Source organism: Cervus elaphus, chromosome 33 (assembly GCF_910594005.1).
Source record: "Cervus elaphus chromosome 33, mCerEla1.1, whole genome shotgun sequence".
Taxonomy (NCBI): Eukaryota; Metazoa; Chordata; class Mammalia; order Artiodactyla; family Cervidae; genus Cervus; species Cervus elaphus.
Window position 1 is genome coordinate 25,709,341 of NC_057847.1, and position 18,872 is coordinate 25,728,212.

Below are 18,872 nucleotides of genomic sequence, written 5' to 3' on the forward strand. Positions count from 1 at the left end.
TTTTTAATGTGTTAACAGTTGTTATGGGGTTTGCCTCAATTCATGAAGGGAATTCAGCAATAGAGTTTGCATTTTGGATTCATTGGTGTGTGCAGAGATTTCATAGACATAGACTGTTGTGGTGGGAAGTATAAATGATGGCCTCTATTTTGTTCAGAGTTTGTAGAGTAGAGAGATGCCTGATCTTAAAACTATTAGTTGTAAATAGCGATAAGTAGAGAAGAAAGAGAAAAGGTTTAGAAAAAATATTTTAACTGTCTTAAAAGGAAGAAGATCCCACAAATCTCACTGCTTATATTGTCTGCCTCCCTCCCTTCCATCCTTCATCATCCCAAACTGGAGGTAGATAGGACTGGAGGTAGAAACAGGGATATGGAACCAGTCTGCCTGGGTTCAAGTCTGACTCTCGAACTTTATTATTTGGTCTTAGGCAAGTTTCCTGTGCCTTGGTTTCTGTATCTGATGCTGATAACACCTGCTACACAGGACTGTGGGGTCCCACTACATAGGGCTGTATTTAGCCAACTAGTGATTTACATTAACCCTGCTTCAATCAGGCCTCCTTCAGTTCATTTTATTGGTGATGTTCACTAATTTCTTTGTAGGATCCTTTGTGATTATAGCATCAGAATTTCATTCTTTTGAGTCCTCTTGACTATTTGCCCTTTGAAAATGGAAATTTAAGGATTATGGGTATGTGTTCACTAAAATTTTAAAAGCCACTTTTCTGACGTCTAGAGTACTTTTCTGATCATGCCCAGCATTCTTTCCTTCCTTGCCTTCTTTGTGGACTCTTACATTTATCCTATAAATCAATCTCCTGTATGTTTTCAGACAGGTTATAAAGACCATTCACCACTCTCTACGTCTTCTTCTCCTGCAAGTGTTTTAGAGCTGTCCACCAAAGCCCTGCGAACATGTGCGGAGAGTCCTAAACTAAGTGTCTTAAGCCCAGAGACTTTTGCTGCTGTCCTTACTGTCCTTTAAAAATAGCAAATAAACAGTATCATAGATATTCTTTAAACCCTGTCATCATCATCTCCAGCAGGATAACTAGCTGGCACCTTTTATAAAAATAATAGAGAATCAGAAGACAGTTATGGCTTATCTCAATAGAAAACCTTCTGTAATGTTTATACCTCTCTTGCCTCTTATCTCACTGCTTTATAATTGCTTTTTAAATTATCAGTATAATCCACTAGACCATAAGTGCTGTGACTGACTTGCCCACCATTGTAGCCTCAGCACCTAGCATGGTATCAGGTTTCCTATATATGTTTAGTAATATTTGTTAAATGAATGGATAGATGGATGGGTTGATAAGATATGACGTGATTTTCTGAAGCTCCCCTGAAAACTGCTTTGGCAGAGTTATTGCTTATTTGCCTATTCACCCATGTTCCCAGGAAAAAGGTTTTTAAACCTGTCTGGTTATTTTCCTTCCCTAAAGTCTGCTCTCTTCTGCTTTGCTAATCGTATTAATACATAGTACATTAGATGTCCAGCATGGCCTCCCCAAATCTCAGTAATCCAAAATAGTTCACTCCCCTCTGCCCCTTGCTACATATTTGTCAGAGACACATGACTTGCTTATAAGTGTGGAATTATAATTGAAAGGAAAATTAACCTACTTTAATATGAGATCAAAGGTTCAGTTAATAAAAGAGAAGGCCATATCATCTCTCTTATATGTGGAATCTTTGTGGGGGGGGAAGCTCATAGATACTGAGAACAAGACTGGTAGTTGCCAGAGGTGAGGAGTAGAGGGTAGGAGAAATGGATGAAGGAGGTCAAAGGGTAGAATGAAAAGATAATAAATAAGTGTGGTGTATTACTGAGCAACAAACAAACATACACACATAAATAAGAAGGCTCATGTTTAAAGGGAAAAACTGCTATATGTGTTTGTTCCCTACACATATGTCCTTGGAATGGGCTGGCTTTATATATCTGTTTTCTTAACAATTTATCTTAGTGGATTTAAGCCTTCAAGTTTCTGAAGATAAGAGGCAGGGCCAGATGATTTCTGTGTTTTCTTTTCAATTATTCTGTGGCATCATTATCTTAAATTTAGAAAGACATCTGTAGTAGTTTTATTATAGATGATAGTTTTTATACTTTGAAATCTTTATTTTTAATGACACTACTGAAAAATTAGAGCATATATCAATGAAAGTTTCAGCCTATGAATTATGCCTTTTTAGTACCTTAATACAGTTTATCACTGAAGTTATTCTATTATAACCCATATCAAGGAGCACCGTGTCCATGTATGTGTATAATGTTTTAAAGGACACTATGCAGTTCTCTGACTATACAAAGTAAAATTACAGCTCTATAGTAGATGTCTCAGTGTGACTTCTATAAACCAATCTACCTAAAAACCAGCAAGAGAGTTTCAGCAGTATATATCTAAAAATAAAAAAGAATTCAATTGCTTTTACTGCATCTTCTAAACTGGTAGGAGACATGTTCTTGAGAGAAGTTGAGTTTTGAGCTAAACTTAGAAGAAAAGAGGGTTTGGATGAATTCTGTGTCAAACTAGAATTCATCCAAGGAGTAGTGAAATCAAAGCTATATTTTAGGAAAGTGGTCAAATTCTTATTTCCCAAAACACAGTGGAAACTAATAACATAGCATGGATAAAAACATTTTCCTTAAAAAAAACTTATTATGGGACTTCCCTGGTGTTCCAAAAAAAGATAGCAGCTGGAGAACAAACAAAAACATTTTCTTTGTCTTATACAAAGAGGCGACAATATGTAAGGGGCTGATCCTTTGTCTGACACTCCTTAAATGTTAATTTCTATATAAGCACATTTAAGTACTTTTTGATAGATACCCATACATTGAGGCTGTATGGAAAATTCCTGTGTGTATATAAATGAATCTGGGGATTTGTTGTTTTTTTTTGGGCGGGGGTGTTTTGTTTTATTTGGCATCTCTCTACATTGTCCATTTTTTTGTGATTGGACTCTCCCGTCATAACCTATATTTTATCTATATAGGTTGCTGCTCCTGCTCTATGGAAAATGGTGAATTACGCTGCCCATCCATGGAACCAGTAGCAGACATAACCACCAGTGGGTCTGTGACTCCTTCATTTGAGAAAAGTAAGTGCCTCTAGGCTATGAGGACGAGCCTAAGGAACAAAAGATTTTTTAATCTTATGCCTTAAAAGAACTCTACATAGAATTTCTATAGAAGCTACACTGTTTGAGAATATTCTCATAAGATGGAAGAAAGTGCAAATAGTACAATAATTGTGCATAGATAGAGTATTCATTATTTTTTTTTATTTGCATGGAAATTCTCCAGTAAATTTAACCCAAGTAATAATTCCAAGAAGTTTACCCTAAGGATTATTATTTTCTCTTTGGCATCTCATTTTAGAAGCTGAGACTTTTCCCCACTCCATTCCCCCAGGGCCAGGACTAGTCAGTTAGTGTTTAATTACATTTCGAATCCATGTGCTTTAAAATATACCCTTTCTTATAAAATAATAAAAATCTTTAAAAGTAATAACCTTTTGATGTATAGACTAACAGACTGAATCACATTTATGGTCTGAATTTCAAATTATTTAAAACAACTGAATATATGTAAATTGCAATGTACCTTCAGTCAATTATGCCTATTTTTAAAAATCAAAGTAGAAAGAGAAACCCCAAAAAGTCCTCTTTATGATGGAGCATGTCAGCTGTTTTGATGCCAAATGTTTTTATATTTTAAAAATGTTGTGAATATTATAAGAAATGATGCATGCTAATCACTTGGCACAGTGAGTAATGTACAAACTAAATGCTTATTAAACATGGAAGCAGGGACTTCCCTGGTGACCTAGTGGTTAGAACTCTAGCCATTCACTATGGTGGCCCAGGTTCAATCCCTGGTCAGGGAAGATCCCACAAGCTGTGCAGTGTGGCCAAAAATAAATAAATAAAATCTTAAAATAAGCATAGTAGCAGCAGCAATTGTTGTAGTTATTGTTCGGGCAGATATTGAGCCTTCATTTACATTCAGCAGGAAACCTCTCTTGGTATCCAGTTACAGGTGTTTCAAGTTTTATTTGTGTGCCCCTTTTCTAATGCTAATATTTCTTTACATCAGAATTCCCAAGGCTTTACTCCTTATTTTTTCCTTCCTACACAATATACCTAATAGTAAAGTCCATTGACAAATTCAACATGTGATTTGATTCATCAACCCCAGATGGGTTTTTTTTGCCCCCAGAATCCCATTACAATTTGCTTATGTCATTTTTCCATTAATATGCTGATTCCTGAAAAAACCTTCTAAATATAGGAGCTTCTTAGATTTTCTGATCATATTATGAAAATAAATATTGCAATATGTAAAAATGCAGATAAAAGATAGTAAAATGGATTTTATGCATTTTTATAATATTTGTACATAATATTTTAAGACCAAGTTTATTATATACACGGCTAGAATTTTTCTACACCAAGATATACACAAAAAATTGTTATAAAACAGGATCATACTACATAAACAGTTTGGCAACCTACTTTCTTTTTGCTTTTTTTTTTCCATTTATTTTTATTAGTTGGAGGCTAATTACTTTACAATATTGTGGTGGTTTTTGCCATACATTGACATGAATCAGCCATGGATTTACATGTATTCCCCATCCCAATCCCCTGTCCCACCTCCCTCTCCACCCGATCCCTCTGGGTCTTCCCAGTGCACCAGCCCCAAGCACTTGTCTCATGCATCCAACCTGGGCTGGTGATCTGTTTCACCCTAGATAATATACATGTTTCAATGCTGTTCTCTCGAAACATCCCACCCTCGCCTTCTCCCACAGAGTTCAAAAGTCTGTTCTGTACATCTGTGTCTCTTTTTCTGTTTTGCATATAGGGTTATTGTTACTATCTTTCTAAATTCCATATATATGCATTAGTATACTGTATTGGTCTTTATCTTTCTGGCTTACTTCACTCTGTATAAGGGGCTCCAGTTTCATCCATCTCATTAGGACTGATTCAAATGAATTCTTTTTAATGGCTGAGTAATATTCCATGGTGAATATGTACCACAGCTTCCTTATCCATTCGTCTGCTGATGGGCATCTAGGTTGCTTCCATGTCCTAGCTATTATAAACAGTGCCGTGATGAACATTGGGGTGCACATGTCTCTTTCAGATCTGGTTTCCTCGGTGATTATGCCCAGGAGTGGGATTGCTGGGTCATATGGCAGTTCTATTTCCAGTTTTTTAAGGAATCTCCACACTGTTCTCCATAGCGGCTGTACTAGTTTGCATTCCCACCAACAGTGTAAGAGGGTTCCCTTTTCTCCACACCCTCTCCAGCATTTATTGCTTGTAGACTTTTGGATAGCAGCCATCCTGACTGGCGTGTAATGGTACCTCATTGTGGTTTTGATTTGCATTTCTCTGATAATGAGTGATGTTGAGCATCTTTTCATGTGTTTGTTAGCCATCTGTATGTCTTCTTTGGAGAAATGTCTGTTTAGTTCTTTGGCCCATTTTTTGATTGGGTCATTTATTTTTCTGGAATTGAGCTGCAGGAGTTGCTTGTATATTTTTGAGATTAATCCTTTGTCTGTTGCTTCGTTTGCTATCATTTTCTCCCAATCTGAGGGCTGTCTTTTCACCTTGCTTATAGTTTCCTTTGTTGTGCAAAAGCTTTTAAGTTTCATTAGGTCCCATTTGTTTAGTTTTGCTTTTATGTCCAATATTCTGGGAGGTGGGTCATAGAGGATCCTGCTGTGATTTATGTCGGAGAGTGTTTTGCCTATGTTCTCCTCTAGGAGTTTTATAGTTTCTGGTCTTACATTTAGATCTTTAATCCATTTTGAGTTTATTTTTGTGTATGGTGTTAGAAAGTGTTCTAGTTTCATTCTTTTACAAATGGTTGACCAGTTTTCCCAGCACTACTTGTTAAAGAGGTTGTCTTTTTTCCACTGTATATTCTTGCCTCCTTTGTTGAAGATAAGGTGTCCATAGGTTCGTGAATTTATCTCTGGGCTTTCTATTCTGTTCCATTGATCTATATTTCTGTCTTTGTGCCAGTACCATACTGTCTTGATGACTGTGGCTTTGTAGTATAGTCTGAAGTCAGGCAGGTTGATTCCTCCAGTTCCATTCTTCTTTCTCAAGATTACTTTGGCTATTCGGGGTTTTTTGTATTTCCATACAAACTGTGAAATTATTTGTTCTAGTTCTGTGAAAAATACCGTTGGTAGCTTGATTGGTATTGCATTGAATCTATAGATTGCTTTGGATAGTATAGCCATTTTCACAATGTTGATTCTTCCAATCCATGAACACGGTATATTTCTCCATCTGTTTGTGTCCTCTTTGATTGCTTTCATCAGTGTTTTATAGTTTTCTATGTATAGGTCTTTTGTTTCTTTAGGTAGATATACTCCTAAGTACATAAACAGTTTGGCAACCTACTTTCTTTTTGCTTTTAACCTTTTTTTGTGTGTGAACTTTCAACCATGCCATTAGCTATTATATCATACCATGTTTAATGCTTGTATATGTTCTTTTCTAAAAAGAGGCTTTAGGAAATACAATTTTTGTAAGCTTGAAGGTAAGAGCTGTAAAATTGTGTTTTTTAAGCCCTGACTTTTTGTAATAAGACTGTATGTTAGACTAGCATCTGTTTTGTAAAAATGTTTTCTTCTACTTTTGATGCCATTGATAGCGTGGAGCTGAGGTAGGAGAATAAAGGTTTCTTGTGAAAGGCTTCTCACTTCTCTTTTCTGCCAAAGAAAAGTCATGCTTATGATTTGGACTTGCTTCCATATGCAAACAGAACAAAGTGTATAATATTTTTTACTTGGTTCCTTAAAGGTCTTTTCTAAGCAAATGCTAAAGTCTTTAATGAAAGGCAAGTGGTAAATTTGCTTTGCTGTTAGCCAATATAGGATATTCATACCAAGAGGTAGATTTATATAACAGGAGAAACTTGTTATTAAATTAGCCTTAAAAATTTGTGTGTGCATGTGTGTGTGTTACACTGTTGAATAATGTAGAAGGGAACTATTGCATATACTTGTATTTTTTGGATAAAAACACTCTACAAGTAGAACTCTCCTAAAACAACATGAAGGAGCCTTTTTAGATTTCATCTAAAATAATATACTGATTCCGAGCTGAGAATGTGCATATGTAGTGGTTTGCTTAGGAAGTCATTATGAATTTAAAATGCATTCAAATAAAAAGCTCTGATTACAAATTGTTGTGCTTACTGTTTTATAGATGAACACTGTGTGAGCCGCTGTAACTCCCAGAGCTGCATATTAGCCCAGGAAGAGGAGCAGTATCTACACAGTGGAGACCAGCAACTGACTCGACATGTGTTGCTGTGTTTACTTCTCATTATTGGCCTGTTTGCTGTAAATGTTTTTCTGATTTTGTTTGGGAGCCATTTCTTTAAATGTTTGACAAAAGTTTTTTCCAGGCATCTGGGAGAAACTTGGTTGCGCCTTCCCAGGGGAGTCAGAGCACGAGCATCTCCTAATCGTGAGCTAACGTTTTGGGAAGAAGAAGAATGAGTAATTCACATTACTCTGTTGCTTAAGTGCTTCAGTAACTCATTTTGCTTTGAATATTTACTCATCCTATGCTCTGAACCTAGAATTTGGGGTAAACCAGTTAACTCCGTGATGTATATAAGGGATACTTAGTCCTAAGTTATTCCTTGACTGACTTCAGTAGATAAATGTCTACATGGTCTCTCAGAAGACAGTCCTCAGATAAATAAACTTTTAAAAATAATTTTACATTATGAAAATAATACAAGCACTTCATACAATGGATACCATAGAGAAAAGAGGGAAAATATCCATCATACTACTACCTTCTCTTTTTTAATATTCTTTTCATGGTTCTAATAATACATACAGATTTATGTCCTGCTTTGTGACTTGTGTCAAGCATTTTCATGTTGCTGCAAAAGTGTTCTAATTGTCACTTTAAATAGCTCCTCAATAAACTATAGAGGATATGCATTACAGTTCAATCATTTTCTTATGGATTGTTCCTAGTTTTTTAGAATTCTCTAATAAACATCTCCATGCAGTATATTTCCTTATCATAGATTCTCAAAAGTTGGAAAACCTGGATTAAATAATATAAATATTTTTGTGTCTTTGGATGCGTTCTACTAAGTTGTTTTCCAAAGAAGTAGTATAGGTTTGTTAAGTACTCTCACCAGCATTGACTATTATAAATTTTTTACTTGATAATTTTATAAGTGAAATATAGCATTTCATTTTTAAATGCATTTCTTTGATTATCAAAGCATTTTTAAAAATTAGTTTTAAGTCTTCTTTTGTGAATTACTAGTTATTATATAATTCTTTGTGATAGTTCAAGTGTAACTAGCCTAGTGATAGGCAATGGACCATATAACCTATAAAGAAACTCTCTTACACTTTTCACACTGCAGTGCTCACTACATAGAATCATATCAGCCAGCACCATTTTAGCTGGTGCTAAATTTTGTTTAAGAACAAAAATCAAAAATGAAGAAATGCTGCCAAGAATTGCTGCTCCGTGATGTGATTGTTTTCACTGTGTAAAACTAATTTTAAAATCAGACCTGTCTTAGGCTAGTTGAAGTCCTGATGTATTATGTAAGCTTCTGTATTGTGGCTCATGTCTTCTTTCTTCAAATCTGATCAGAATAGATGCTGTTTGAGTGACATCTGTCAAGAAGAGAGGTTTAAACCTCTTGTTTGAAAGACAAAGCCTCTGTATTCTCTTGGTGTTTTTCCCTTTAGTCCTTTTCTTCCTAATTATTAAGTAGATAAATTATTGTACTATGTTCTGGATAGAGAGAAACGATCAGCTTGCTTCATTTTAAAGTCCTATTTTCCCCTTCCTTTACAGAATCTTTCCAGTTGTTTATGGTGGCTATTCAACCAAGAGCCTGGGAGACTATATGTTGAGTTACAGTTTTTCTGTGCTGTGTTTAACTTTGGCCAGGTATTTATTTACTGAGAACTTTGAGGAGTTTCTGTTTTGCTGGATGGTTTGATTGGGAGGTGGTGGTACGGATGTTGTTGTTTTCTTCTAAATCAAAAGGGTTTAGTTTGTTTGCCAGCTGCTGGTATGCGTGACAGCTGACAGCTGCTGCCTATCTCCTAGTAGAGATGAATTATTATATTGGTTAAAGTCATCAAAATGCACACTGAGTGTTTCAGTCAGAAATACCAAATAGTTTTTTGCTTTGGTTTTGAGATAAAGGATGGTAATTTAAGCAGGGACAAGATGTTCCAAGTTCTTTTTAAACTTCATTGTGGCCTTAATAAGTTACTTTGGGAAAATGACTTAACTTCTCTGAGCCTTTAGCTTAGTCACTTATTTAAATGAACAACATTTCATTTACATTTTGGTATTTCTTGAACTATAGGTATTTATATCTTTTTAAAAAAATCACGTGGCATATAAATAAAATTTGACAAAGGATAGTAGATATGATTCCTTCAGAGTCTACCATATGCCAAACATTTTAAGCATTTTACATTAATTATTTCATTTAAACATCACAATAACATCTGCAAAGTAGACTCTTACCCCCCAGTTTAAAAATTAGAAATTAAAATTCCATTGAAGATTTAGGAATAAATGTAGGTGTCCTTGGTGGTTCAGTGATTGAGAATACGCCTGCCAGTGCAGGGGACACAGGTTTGGTCACTGGTCCGGGAAGATCCCACATACATCAGGGCAGCTAAGCCCACATGCCCTAGAGCTTGGGCTCTGCAAGAAGAGAAACCGTGCAATGAGAAGCCCTAGAACTGCAACTACAGAGTAGCCCCCGCTCACCACGGCTAGAGAAAGCCTCTGCGTGGCAAAGAGGACCCAGAGCAGCCAAATATAAATAAATAAGTAAATATTTTAAAAAGAATAAATGATATTTTGTATACTGGGAAAATATTTTTATGTGAAAATTAGAAATTTTTATTCCACTTCAGTACCTTACTTTTTAATTAGAGAATATTAGTCCCCAGATTAAGTATCAGGTTGAAAAAATGCAGTACTTGAAATCACTGGGTTTGCTTATTAAACCTGGAATAATTGGCCATATGACTTAGTTAACATGTATTAGTATATAACATGTATATTTAGACAGAAGAGTGACCTATCCATTAATTATAGACAGACATGAGCATGCTAAGGACTCCTTGATGTCCACCTCACTTTGTGATACTGTTTACGATCTGAACTATAAAATACTAGGTTGAAAAATCATAGTCTTACTCAGTATCTTGCATTCAGAAAGCCCACTCCAAGCTGAGCCATTCCAGGACTGGGGCTCCCAGAGCTTCACAAACAGAAGCTAATGCCAGGAATGTTGCGTTTGAAATACAGCCCCCACAGCTTATGGCTGAAGTGCTTCAAAGAAGGGAGAGATACACAAAACCTGCTCCCATTCCATTTTCCTCTTGGGGAGATGTGGTAGTAAGATCATTCCTTTCTGGTGGTTTATAATGTGAAGTGAAGACAGATAGATTCTTCATGTCACTGCATTCTTCATCTCACCCACGCCAACCTGCACTAACATCCTTACCCTGCTGTGCCTGACAGATGGCAGTTCCCAGCCTCCCATCCTCCCAGGCAGTCCTGATCGTCTTGCTGTGTGGCTAATATCTGGTGCTAGTTTGCCTCATTATGCCCAAATTCTTAAAACTCTTTCCCTTAAGCAGTAGCCAATTTCATTTCATATAAATTTTGTTCAGTTACTTCATTTTAATCAGACACTATAGCACTTGTTAATTCTATTGTCTCTGAAGTTTTAACAGAAAAATAATAAAGAAGTACTTAAGCATAATGGGAGATATTTTACTTTCTTTTTAGAAAGGGGGAAAAAAGATACATAGCCCTTAAATGTTTTCATTTTTCTCCAGTAAGCTAGCTTGCTAGTGTGGTTGCTCAGCACTCATATCACCCATCATAATTAGCAGGAAAGATGATTGGGAAGAGGCAGCCAAGTACCATAAAACCATCTCTCAGTATCCAAGGGGGATTGGCACCAGGACACACCCTTAGGTACCAAAATCCATGGATGTTCAAGTCCCTTATATAAAATGGCATAGTATTTGCATATAACCTATGTACATCCTCCCATTTACTTTATTTTTTTTTTTTTTTGGCAGTTTCCAAGTCATTTTATTCAGAATTTTGTGTTTGTTTCTTGAATCAATAAATACTATACAAAATAATGTAAAAATGGCTATCATTTTCTCTCCCCTGCTCCCGCCACCTGGGGACAATCCCCTGGGCTACCTAGCTCAGAGGTTCACCCTCCAGATTTGGTCCAGCAGATGAGGTGGAGCAAAATTGTAGCCCCTACTGAATGAATGTTTTCAGAGGAATTCAGCTTGGGTAGGAGAGCCTCTAGGGTTTGGAGGTTGACTAGGTTAGGGAAATGGACTCCCATTTACTTTAAATCATCTCTAAGTTACTTATAACACCTAATACAATGTAATTGCTATGTAAATAGTTGTCAGTACACAGCAAATTCAACTTTTGCTCTCTGGAACTTTGTGGAACTTTTTTCCCAAGTATTTTTGAGCCACAGTGGGTAGAATCCATAGATGCAGAACCTGTGGATACAGAGGATCAACTGTACCTGCCATCAGGCACTTAACTTTATAGAGAGTCTGCCTGTGTGTTCTATTTAAAATGTTGCTGTAATCACCAGAGGTTTACTTCCCCAAGCACTGAATTTTTTCATTTCTGTCTTAAACTTTTATTGTAGAGCTCATAAAATAATAACCTTTTTTTCCTTCCATAGGGGTTTATTTCCTTTGGCATCTTTGGACTGGACAAACATTTAATCATCCTACCTTTCAAAAGAAGGTAATTTTAGTTTTGAAATAAAGCTATAACTGTAAAGGTAATGACAAAGCCATTCTATTAAGATACTTATATTTTTAAGCCTTTAGAAACTGCTAGGAGACTACAGAATGGTTAACCTAAGCACCATAGAAAGGTTTTCTGTTGATTCACATATTTGTTATATATAACTGCAGAGAAAATGTCAGAAGAGCTGTCAATAATCCAACATTGTAATTTACATTTTAATAGGAATTGATGAAAACTGACTTCTGTCTATGCCATTAACTATATAAAATAAAATGAAACTTGAAAATGTATTAACAAATGGAAATAAGAGGCGGTATGCCCCCAAAGGTCTATATTTGGTTGTCTTTCTCCTTTGACAACAGGATTTTTCTGTCACACTGACAATTTATAGAAAACTCAAGTTTTCTTCTTTTTAAATTTCATTTTTTAAAAACTGGCTTGGGGAAGAGTTTCTTTGAATTCAGGTCAAGAATTTCTTTGTGAAAAATAATGAAGTAGGAACATTTCACCTTGGTGGTAGGAGGAAGAAGTGGGTTTGGGGGGAGAATTCTTGTACTTTGTTTTCAAAGTCAAAATTAGTAGAAACTAGAAGTGCTAGTGGAATTTATCTTATAGACTATATAAAAAATTGCCCACTAAATGGTCCCTGTTCTTTCTTCTCCTTTTTTCCATCATCATTATTGAAATGTAGTTGCCAGGGCTGGTCACAATCCTTTGATGAAAGAAGAAAGGTGTAATAGGAAAGTCACTGCACTTAGTTATTAACTTCATAATGTTGATCATTTAAAAGAGTCAACAGATCTGCTGTCTGGGTTGGCAAAACAGAATTGTTCTTTACTCTATATCCCAGTATTTGTCTCCCTGGTACTGACACTGGGAAATTAAAATGCTTGATTGCTGTATATTATTTTTGCATTTTAAAACTATAGAATAAGGAACTTCATTTTTTGGTATATCCTGAAATAGTTCAAACATGTCTAGAAGGTTTATAAAATGTTCAAGTGTTCTCTCCCAGCCTGCTCTGTACAGGAAACTGAATGCAGGTTAAATATATTTCTGCTTCAGAGACTAAGGATGTCTGGGTGTTGTAGATGACAGCTGTGGTGAATGATAGCTTTGGAACAGCCATATTGACGGGGTGATAAGCAAGAAGGAGCTCTCTCAGGGCTTTTCTTTCCTAAAAACTTTCATCCTAAAATTTTTGGTTTTCAGACTTGAATTCCTATGGAACAGTAAAGAAACAGCAGAAAACAAGGATTCTTCTGTTCCTGAGGAAATAAAAATGACCTGTCAACAATTTATCCATTATCACCGTGACCTCTGTATCCAAAACATTGTGAAGGAAAGAAGGTAAGTACAGGTTCTAGATAATTATATTTTAGATGATTAATTTTGGTTTGTGATAGGCTAACTAACATGCTTGTAACTGACTTTGTTATTTTCAATAACACATATACACATAAAAGTTAAAATAGCTATAGGTCAGTTTATAGTTTAAAAAACAGCATGTATAAAAGCCATATAACTTTAATTTTTACATTTTTAAATGCCATATAACTTACGATTTCCATATAAAATATGAAAACTTTAGAATGAACCAAAATATAGCAGAATATTAACATTCAGTTCATGCTGGCCATTAATATCTCTCACGAAACTTTGAGATACATTGTATTTAGAAGTGATTTTATATTCCCTCTCTCCTAAGGATATGCTAGTAATATGCTATTTCATATTACTAATGATATTATCAAGAAAGTAAAGTGAAATTTCTGTCTTTTAATTAATTCTGCTGCTTATTTTTTCACCTCAAGTCCTAATCTTTAGTCTTTGACATCATATTTATTCTTCTAATCCTCAGGCATGGTGTATACAGCAGGAAAGAATAAACAAATGTTCTAGTGCCAATATATTTGGTTGTCGAAAAACAGGAAAAGAACAGAACATGATATAAAGAAGCAAATACTTTTATGTCTGTAACTGAAAAATTGAAAAGCTATGAAAATTACCATTCAGGATAATTTATTTACATATATTATGCCACTGTATTTTATTATAACCAGAAGGTATCCTGACTCAGCTAGTAGAAAGGAGATTCACTGGGTGGAGACTGACTCTGGAACTCAATCCCTGGATCTGTCACTTTGTGGGAGATTACTAGCTGTGTGACATTGGGCAAGTTCAACTCTCCAAACCTTAATTCTCCTCTTCTTTAAAATATCTAGCTCTTGGGGGTTGTTTGCATTAGATAACAAAATCTATGTATTGGGTCTAGCCTAGTTTCTGGGAATGGTAAGCTATGAAGAAAAATTAGTTTCCCACCCATAAAGGGCCAAACACAATGATTTCAAAGTACGATCTATGGATAGTTTCAAACATTTAAAATTTCTTTTTCAAATTAAGAGAGGGAACTCTGTGTTAGCTCCACCAGGCCCACTCTGACTGCTGACTGTTAGGAAGCAGATAGCTCTTGCCATTTGCAGGGCTGCCAGGCTGCCTCCGTCCCAGATGGTGAACAGGCACAGGCTGGCTCCAGTCCTGCAGAGTGGCTGATCCTCTGTCACTCTGCACAACTTCCTAGACTGTAGTTGTAGCTGCCTGATCAGTCATCAGAAGCAAATATGAATCAGTTGGTGTCCGGATTGGAAGGTGTAGGGCTATACATTTAAAACCAACAAGCAGGAAGAAGGCTCAGACTTGGGATGTAACATTCAGGCTTTTGTTCAAATGATGTTTGTCATTGCAAAGCATAAATTAACATATCCTATTACTAAGTAAAATACTGATGTTACAATAATATTTTATGTACTTGAGAAATTTTTTCATGTGTATTAACTTTTTAATTTTTATATGAAATGCTAATTTATATTCATTTGTGATTAAATGTTTTAAAATTTCTTGTCACCTGTTTCTCATTTCATCTTTATTTTCAGCCACTGTTTCCTATTGTCAAGCACTTTAGGTTTTACAGCTTGGCTAATGCTTGTGGACAGATTCATGTTGTCTGTCACATATTTGTATAAAAATGAACAGAATTCACGTAATTGGTTTTCTTACATTTCTTTTCCCCTTGTTTATTTTTTCATACCTGAGGCACCCCTGCATTTGCATTAGGAAGACAAATGTTAAATAAGAAGTAGGTTTATAATTAAAAAATTAAAAATATCTGAGGAATCTTATGGAAATTCCTCCAAAAATTAAAAATAGAACTGCCATATGATCCAACAATTCCACTTCTGTGTATTTACCCCCCCAAAATTAAAAACACTAATTAGAAAAGGAATGTGCACTCCATTGTCCACTGCTGTATTATTTACAATAGCAAAGATATTAAAAAAAACAACAAACACACTTGTGTCCCTCAGTAGAACTGATAAAGAAGATATTGTGTGTGTGTGAATATATATAGTGTATACATATATACACAATAGAATATAACCCAGCCACAAAAGAAGAATGAAATCTTGCCATTGTGACAACATGGATAGACAACATGGAGGGCATTATGCAAAGTAAAATAAGTCAGACAGAGAAAGATAAATACTGTTTGATTTCACTTATATGTCGAAACTAAAAAAACAAATGAGCAAGCATTACAAAACAAGAGTCAGAGATACAGACAACAAACAAGTGGTTGCAGAGGGGAGAAGGGTGAGGGGAAGAAAGAAGTAGGTGAGGGAGATTAAGAAGTATTAACTCCCAGTTGCAAAATAAATGAATCACAGGGATGAAATGTACAGTGTGGGGAATAGAGTAACAACTATGAAAAAAATCTTCTATTTATAGCAAGACAGATCTCACTTAGCCTTTCCCTGCTTCATAAGGCAACAAATTCCTATCATATCAGTAAGATTATCTTGCTCAGGACATGAAGAAAGGCTATTTGTGGGCACTGTAATAAGCAGAAAATATTAAAGTTTGATACGAATAACTTAGTAAAAACTGTCACTTCTTAAGAGCTTGCAAAAATATTATTTAATGTTCCTGAAACAATTATGTATTTTAACCAAGAATATAACTTATAAAATATGTAACAGTCAGGTGTCTACAGAACTCATCTGATCATAAAAGACCATCTACTATAAAAAGAATATTTCTCTGTTGATGCAGTTACATTGTCTAAGTCATTATTTTAAGTGTTTCTGTTTTCACAAGCATTATTGGCATATTTTGTTTTCCTCTGGTAGATCTTTCTAGAGTTAGGTGATTTAACAAACCCTTTATATTCAGAATAGTTTCATTCTTGTCACCTCTTAACTATCATGCTGTCTTTCCCTGTCTCCTGTTTTTCCTTGCTTGTCTTCCATCATGCAGTTCTGATACCAGATTTAAAGAACACATGGGTGAATCATTCCTTTGACATACAGGTGTGGTGCAAAGACTTCTGCTGGGACCTTCTGTGGCTGTGACTTGGTGAACTGGCTCATTGAAGTTGGCCTTGCCTCTGACCGTGGTGAAGCTGTGATATATGGAGATAGACTGGTGCAAGGGGGAGTCATCCAACATATCACCAATGAATATGAATTTCGGGATGAGTACTTGTTTTATAGATTTCTTCAAAAGAGTCCTAAACAGAGTCCTCCCACTATTAATGCAGACATTCCCCAACAGGAAAGTTATAAAGAAATTGAGCATTCATCCCCATCCCCTAAGACCTAAGTTATGAAAGAGACAAGCCCACATGGAGTCATATTCTAGCCTCAGATCTGTTACGTATTAGCTGTGGGACCTTTGGCAAATCACCACCTTTCTGAGCCTCAGTTGCCTCTTCTGTAAAATTTGACATGTTCCCACTCCATGCTAATATTCTGTGATTTTACGTGTATGTGTAACACACAGAAAACTGACTTAGAAAAAAGAGAACCAAATCAAAATTTAAAGTTCTGATAATGAATATAGTAATTACTATAATTATGTCAACATTTTAAAACATTGCTTCCTCCAATTGTGTGCTGTAATTTCAAAATCAACATCCAATTTACTATTCTTTTAAATTGCCAAATTTGGCAGGTGTGCTGCTGGAGGGATATGGTCCTTAAATTATGACCACTTCGCACTTCTTGATAGCATTTCCTAAAAAAAGACGTTTAATGATTGTAATGAGAGGCCTTCTTATTCTATTTTTCCCCTTTCCTCGACAAATAGTACTCATTAAAAACTAGAAGTACTTTTTTTTTTAAGGTTCATCTTCTCTTGCTTTGCTATCCAAAATAATAATCTGTGACATTAGGAGGGGAATAAAAACCTCCATAAATATTATCTCTAAAATCCATCAACAGAAGTATAATCTTTAACTTTTTTACTAAAAATAATAATTTGAGCAGATGCATTTAAATTTACCAACAAAATTATTGCCATGTGATATGTCATTTCTGGTGTTTGCACAAAGCTCTCAGAGCAGAATACCCTATACCTTTTCCCTGCAGTTAAAAAGAAAAGAAACTATGTAACTCAAGTTAAGATTTTAAAACTCTAACCTAACATCCTACTGTTACATATACAATTTAGTTTTAAATGTCCATGTATAAAAATTTATACATTTGAAAATTATTAAATGTTGCCCTCAGATAAGCTTTACCTTCAGTCAATTAAAGAGACATCTTATTCGCATGACCTTTGAACCTCTACTTAATTGTTAGGTGTCAGTACTGGTTTAACTTATTTAAAACTGTTTCAAATATTTATTTGTCTCATACTTTTATTGTCATATGTAAGAGCCATTTAGAAAATAATTTATAGGGTTAAATCACTTCCCTTTTAATGCAACAAAATGTAACAACAACAAAAAAAACCAAACCCTGCATGGAAGCCAAGGGTATTTAATGAGTAAATTACACATTAATGTGTAGTATTAATCTATACCAATTTTAAGTTTAATAAGGGAATGGGGTTTTCAGCAGAACTGTCTTGCTACATAACTTTTTTTTTAAATGACCACATAATAACTCTCAGAATGCTCAGGAGTAAGCATAAAGCCTCATTGCTGTACCAGGAGACTTTTATAGTTATAGCAATAAAGATACTAATTCATATGCATGCAAGCAACACAAACTCAAGTGGGGAATTTGTTTTGCTTGTGAACAAGTCATATTACACACATGTTATTTGCATGAAGGGAATTGGAAGCATCTTTTTCCATGGAAGCACTAAAAGAAAACCCTGACTCAGAAAGATCTGCAGTTTCAGATAATGGAAGTTTTTAAGAGATGTTTTTAGAATTAAGGATATGCTAATTTTATTAAATAAAAATATTTGTAACTTTCACTTGCTCACTGACAGAGCAAGTTTCTCAATAAAATACCTATTTTAACTTTCATTGCCAGTGTCTTTTCTTTGAGTAATCCAAATAATGCAGAAGCCATCAGAGAGGTCTTTTCTACAGGTTTTCAATGTTTCCTTAAGTGGATCTCCTGAGATTGACTATCCTTCATGACCCTATGGGACCTGTGCACAGGACCTTGCCCAAGTATGCTCTCAGGAAGCACCTTTTATTCATGAGTCAGCATGACATTAGAGTCCTCACATATTTCATAATTTTTAATACGTAGGGTCACTACTGGAAAAATTATCAAATACAATTTTTATTAAAAGCTGCTACTTTTATACTAATCTTCAGCATGATCAGTTGTTCTATTCTTTGTTATCAATGTGTGATTCCATGCCTAACTTGTGTTTAAATTTCAGGATTTTTTAGAATAAGGTTAAGTGTGCTTGACATTTTAAGAATAATAATTAATGATCAGTAAATTTCTAAAAGCACAAAAATAATGTAAAAGTATTATGTTACATTTGCTATGCAGCAGAATACACCTTAGTTTTGCCCCATCATACCTCATATTATGTATAATATTAAATTACTTTAGATCACTAAACTAGATGGTCAAGTTAATGAGTTATGCTTGGAAACAGGATCAGAAATATCACCGTTTCTCAGGAAAAGACAGGATGATAAATTTCTCCAATTATAACAATAAAAGCCTAAAATCAATCAAAAAGAGAAAACAT

At 35.1% G+C, this 18,872-nt stretch overlaps 1 protein-coding gene across 2 annotated transcripts in view; it reads left to right on the top strand.

Annotated features, from left to right (window-relative positions):
- Positions 1 to 18,183, top strand: part of GPR155 (G protein-coupled receptor 155) — a 42,592-nt gene extending 24,409 nt beyond the window's left edge. The window contains exons 11-16 of one of the 2 annotated variants that reach the window (XM_043894182.1): positions 3,009 to 3,113; positions 7,254 to 7,390; positions 8,889 to 8,984; positions 11,797 to 11,861; positions 13,080 to 13,217; positions 16,235 to 18,183. In XM_043894182.1, coding sequence (XP_043750117.1) covers positions 3,009 to 3,113; positions 7,254 to 7,390; positions 8,889 to 8,984; positions 11,797 to 11,861; positions 13,080 to 13,217; positions 16,235 to 16,526 — 833 coding nt within the window. In that variant the 3' untranslated portion in view covers positions 16,527 to 18,183. Of the gene's footprint in view, positions 1 to 3,008; positions 3,114 to 7,253; positions 7,391 to 8,888; positions 8,985 to 11,796; positions 11,862 to 13,079; positions 13,218 to 13,728; positions 14,955 to 16,234 lie in introns of those variants that run through there. The other variant, XM_043894183.1, reaches the window with a different exon arrangement.
- The last annotated feature ends 689 nt before the right edge of the window (positions 18,184 to 18,872 follow it).